Source organism: Setaria viridis, chromosome 8, assembly GCF_005286985.2.
Source record: "Setaria viridis chromosome 8, Setaria_viridis_v4.0, whole genome shotgun sequence".
NCBI classification, from domain to species: Eukaryota; Viridiplantae; Streptophyta; class Magnoliopsida; order Poales; family Poaceae; genus Setaria; species Setaria viridis.
Genome location: NC_048270.2, coordinates 29,588,186 through 29,593,753, shown reverse-complemented (window position 1 = coordinate 29,593,753; position 5,568 = coordinate 29,588,186). Strand labels below are relative to the sequence as shown.

The 5,568-nt window shown below is 48.8% G+C and overlaps 1 protein-coding gene across 1 annotated transcript; it reads right to left on the bottom strand.

Moving 5' to 3' along the window:
- Positions 1 to 510: 510 nt before the first annotated feature.
- On the bottom strand, positions 511 to 1,706 carry LOC117833725 (L-ornithine N5-acetyltransferase NATA1). Its single transcript, XM_034713324.2, has one exon. It carries the CDS (start codon positions 1,653 to 1,655, stop codon positions 726 to 728), a length of 930 nt encoding a protein of 309 aa, XP_034569215.1. The 5' UTR covers positions 1,656 to 1,706; the 3' UTR covers positions 511 to 725.
- Between the last annotated feature and the right edge of the window lie 3,862 nt (positions 1,707 to 5,568).

Below are 5,568 nucleotides of genomic sequence, written 5' to 3'. Positions count from 1 at the left end.
CTACCCATCCTTTCTCCCTCCTCCCTGGTTCACCCGCCAGACAAGCAATAATGAGGGGTAAAGAGTGTCCAGCCCTAAGTTTAGCAAGGTTTAGCAACCAAAAAGTTGCTAAAGGGCTAAAGTTTAGCAACTATAGTTTAGCAAAGTTTGGCAAGGGTGTTTAGCAAATTTGGTGCTAAACTTTAGCTGCTAAAGTTTAGCAAGGGTCCCTTATAATTTGGAAGAGAGGGAGCAGCAACAGTGTTTTTTTCTGACGTGAGTGCATGTGCATCCAGGGCGTGCCGAGTAGCTTCGCCCCTGAATGCCAAAACTAGAGCAAAGGTCGTGTCACTTGTGCATTTCTTCTTTGGATATACTATGTGTGGACTTTTGGCTATGCTGCGTGTATGTTCATCGTCGTTGTTGCCACTACTCGTCCTTGGCTCCACCCACTATGTGGTGTTGCCATGGTAACGTTGTGATGCTTACAAATTGAAAGCCTAATTTAAAATAAATGATATGAAAATCAAGTTATCAGATGAGCTTGTGCCATATTTAAGTAGATTAGGTCATACATCGAGTTTTTTTTCCTCTATTGCAACACACGGATATATTTGCCAGTATATCTAACAAATCGTACACGGGAGCTAACTAGCGACAAATCGTACACGGGAGCTAACTAGCAGAAGCAAATCCGCTACCTTTATTGTTGGCACTCAAAGAACCAATTTTTCTGGTTCTCCTAGCTACTCGGCAACCTTCCCATCGCAAGCCCCCTCCTGGTGGTTGCCCTTGTACTTCTCTAGCGACGCGCCGGCGAGGCGGCAGATGCACCACTGCGAGAGCACGTCGGCGCCCATCCTCTCGTAGAAGTCGATGGCATTCTTGTTCCAGTCGAGCACGCACCACTCAACCCGCCCCATCCCGAGCTCCGCCACCCTGCCGGCGACGGAAGACAGCATCATCTGGCCAAGCCCGCGGCGGCGCCATGGGGCGCGCACGAAGATGTCCTCCACGTACAGCCCAGGCTTGGAGAGGAAGGAGGGGTAGTTGGGGAAGCAGATCACGTACCCCGCCGTGACGCGCCCGCCGCCGCGCGGGGAGGCGAAGGCGGCGGCCTCCGGGTCCGCGAGCGGGGACGCGGAGAGGTCGAGGCGGAGGGAGCCGATGGTGGAGGAAGAGTCCTCCGGGGCCACGGGAGCGGAGGGGGAGAGGTCGAGGACGAGAGCCGTGAAGGAGGTGAAGGGAGGCGGCGCCGGCGACGGGAAGAGCGTTGAGGTGAGGAGCTCCTCGGTGGCGGCGAAGAGGTCGGTGAGGAGCTCGAACTTGGCCATCTGGTAGATGAGGCTGTAGATGTGCGGCACATCGCGAGCGTCGGCCAGGCGGAGCTCCGCCCACACGTCGCCGGAGAAGGTGGTGGAGTTGGCCGGCGCCGACATCCTGGACTTCTTGGTCCTCTGCTTTTTGTGGTGGAGGGACCGGTGAACGCGAGAAATCTGCTCGCATGTGCTCGGGAATTTATCATCATCCATCTCCTCGACTGGGATCGTCGTCTTCGTCTGTCCGCGGCGAGGTGGCGCGACGCCGAGGCGTGCAGCCAATAATGCGGTGGCAGTCGAGGCAGTAGTGACAAGGCCAGCTCCAGTGCTACGTCGGCCGTCTGATACTGTCCGCATCAGGCGAACCAAACTTTTGTCCGTTGCCTCCAGTGCGGTCGACGGTCGCCGATTTCTGGTCCCATGAGAAAATAAAAATACTCTCTTCCCTCGTCTGTTCTTTGTTCTTGTGCGGTGGGAAACTTGCACCGAACAAGAGAAGATTATATTTCTATCATGTCGTTCAGCTGATCAGATGTAAGATCCCTTCCAGCTGCAAATTGTACTTGAAATGAATGCAAAGAATGAAATAAGGGTGATCGATCACTAAACAGACAGATAACAGTATTAAAAATGATGCTGCAAATGCAGGTTGCTAGCATCGTCCTACCTCAAAGCACCTTTTCCATTGATCCAGCTTGCCAAAAATAAACATGCAGAATATTGTGAATTTGATGCCAAAAATACTGAAGCTGGATAGAAAAATGGATTAGTGGTAAATCATAACTTCTCAAATGACACATTTATCATTTATGAGTCCGCGTGGGATGGCTTAAATTAGAAGTTACAGAGATTTGAAGTGTCCGAAGTGAAGATGATGTGACTCACTGAGTACATGCACTCATTGATGAGGAAATCTTCGAGTTCTCGTACGTTGGAAACGTCCAACTCTTGCATTAGCTGATCATACGGTAGTATCTGGAGAAAGAAGTGCAGGGAAAACATGAAGCCTATACTTATACTAATCATGGACTCTCTAGAAAATCTCATGTTAATCGGAGAAAAAGAAAAAAAATCTGACCGTATATCTAAGTAGTAAGACCAGCTAACCAAAACGGCTCTTATCTAATCTAGGAGAAGTATGGACTCGAGTCCGTCTACCCCTCTCCTCCATCTCACGCACTCTCCCTCTCTTCAGTCCTCTCCCTCTCCTCCGTCTTCGTCCCTCCGCCTGGCCTCTCCCTCTCTTCTCCGCCCTCTCCCTCTCCTCTCCGCTCCCCACAACGACGGCGACCGGCCCCTCCCTCCCCTTCCCTTTCCGGCCTCCCCTTATCTCCCTCCCGGCCTTCCCTCTCCTCCCCCATCCGCTCACCTCTCACCTCATGCTTGTGGTGAGAAGCAGCGGTGGCCAGCGGGCTTGGCGCGACAGAATATAGCGGCGGTGGCGACGAGATCCTACGGCAGTGGCGACAAGATCCGGTGGTGGCAGGATTGAGCCCTAGTGCACTCTCTCTCTCTCTCTCCAGGGCTGACGGGGGCAGCCGGATCCGGCCCGCCACGGCGCTCCAGGTTCCAGCGGGGCAGCGGCGCACAAGGGGGCCGGCGGCACGAGTAGGCAGCAACGCGAGGGATTCCAGTGGGTGCGGCCGGCCGGCTCCAAGGGGTGGGATTTTTTTTATTTTTTTAATAGCTATTACCACTGATTTCTAGAACTGGCAGTGATGGGTACGTCATCACTGCCGAATTTCATATGACGGAACCAAAACCGGCGGTGAAGGCCGGTTTGGAGCCGGTGGTGATATTGATCTGTGGAGTAGTGGGAAAACCTGATCGTATAACCGGTGGGACCAATTACTAGCCACCATATATCGTGAGATCAATCAATAATATAAACATAATTAAGTTCCAAGCGTCCTATAACTCCTTCCTTCCCTTATAGGTATGGAAACCTCCCTTCTTTACGAGATAAAAATTGAAATGGCTAGCGTTGTCTTCTAAAAGATAAGTAAACTAACACCAGGTCAGCAGAGTCCAACCCCTAAACGTTGGGTTATTTTCTTACTATACTTGTATTCTATTACGTTGAAACTTACCGTGGTATATCGAGGAGGTACCTAGAAAAGGATAGAAGCTGTAACTGCACGGGTCCTCGCGAGCACGCCGTCAGCATCCATGCATGGAGGTCCTGGTCACCGTAACTGACGAACGTCCTCGACTTTCTCCACGGCCTGATCCCGGTGCACATCAGTATATGTGACGGCATCAAGCTGCCGCTGCTTAGCTGATGGCTCGGGAGCAACTAACACGTAAAGGTCCGGAGCTAGAGGTATCGAGATGTCATCTCGGGGGCATCTACAGAGGTGCTTGGTCATCAACGTCTCCGTTGCAGCAACTTGACCAGTAAACAGCAAATAATGATCCAATGCGGTGAGAGCAGTGATGTGGACTATTCCACGTGCACGGGCCCCACACGGTCTATTACCCTTCCTTTATTTTATCTACTAGCAATGGAGCAAGAGCAACCTCATCCAGTTCTTCTTCTCCATCGTTTTTTCCCCCCTTTCTTCCTCATCCACAAGCAGCACGGCGGCAACGAACGCCGCCAGCCCGCCACTCCCGGTGGATCCGCTTTTCCCTTTCTCTTTTTTTTTAGCCAAAAGTTGTGGGTTCTACATTTTGCTTTCGAATTTGTGTTCCAAATTTTGTCTCCAAATCTTTGTTCTAATACTTCTGATCGATTCTTTCTTCATATTATTTATGAGCATAATTTATGCACATAACTTTTTGTATGGTATGACTTTTCATAATATATTTAGAATGTCTGAAATCGATGGTTCGGAGGCCTCTCAGCACGCGCGCGCTAACTAGCAACTCCCATGGTGAAGCACATTTGCGATTAAAAGGAATTGGAAGACTGCAGAGGAGGTTCTTCCATATTCGACCTTCGGTGACGGCAACAGGTCTGCCACTGGTCACTGCACATGTGAAAAAAGACATAACTGAACACTTCAGATAAAACACTGCTCCCTTCAGTGACATAGTAACCTCTGTCCATTACGTTCATGATTCAGGCGTAGGGCAAGACACCTTATTTGGAACTGCTGTAATACTTCAGTACAGATTGAGAAATAGTGATGGAACTGATGTATTCGTTTACTATAAATTACTATTAAATGAAAGAGCAGCCAATGTTCATTGATGTCATATATAAACATGTTTTCCAAAGCATGTTTCGTTTTCAAGGGAATGGGCAGTAAGTCAGAAACGATACTGATAATTTCTCAAAACTCAAAAGTAATGTGCAAGAAAATTGACAAACATATCTTACTCTTCATCCCTCAACGATGAGGGGGGAATTGTCTAATGTGGAAAATCAGTATTTATAATTCAATTATTTTGTGACATGTAAAAACAACAAAGTCATTTCAAACATACCAGCTGAAAAACTAATCATCTTTGCCCAGTATTAGCAGTATTAATTATCAGTGAACTGCAGTTGTCCACATTTACATAAACATCAGTTTATATAATAGAGTGCAACGTGGACAGATTCATTGATTAACACAAAGGTTAGGATTTTGCGACTATGGCGTAGTGCGAGACGGACTATGGAGGCACCTCTGAGGAAGAAGTGGGTTAGAGAAGATGGGGGAGGTGAGCTTTGGAAACGGCAGGCGCCGGTGGGAAGGAAGGTGGTTGGTGGGGAAGAAGGATGGGGTGGAGCCTTTGTGCTGAGCAAGAGAGGTGGAAAGAGCAGGACGAGAAGAGGAATGGGAGGTGTCGGGGTCGGGGCTCGGCGCTGAGGGCAGCATGGAAGCGGTGGGGGTTCTCACAAAACTGATGGTGGGTGTGTTTTTGCAAATGTGCCACGAATATCGGAATTTATTTTCTTCATGTTGAAATATTTTGGAACCTAGAGCACGTCTACTATTTACAAGGATCTCACTAGACCTAAAATCGATTAACGGAAAATTGGAAGGCTTTTTTTTGCAAAATTCAAAGCGCCTGCCTTGGTGGTTCTGGACGGACGGATAGCGTCGATCATATGGCTGCGAAAAGAGAATGACGTGAGCCGTGCGGCGGGCCGCGGCAAGAGCTAGCGCTGGAATGAAGAATCTGGATAAGTCAATCCTATCTATCTTGGGCTACCCAATCCTATAAATTCATAATTTCAACGTCATAGGATTATATCATTTGGATTCACCATGACAAATACTTTTATCTATACCTAATATTAAAGAGAGGATGTTTCTTTCAATCCTTCAACCGTCGT

Bases quoted from the DNA above. Each gene is read 5' to 3' on its own strand.
- LOC117833725 (XM_034713324.2), bottom strand. From the start codon at position 1,655: ATGCGGACAGTATCAGACGGCCGACGTAGCACTGGAGCTGGCCTTGTC.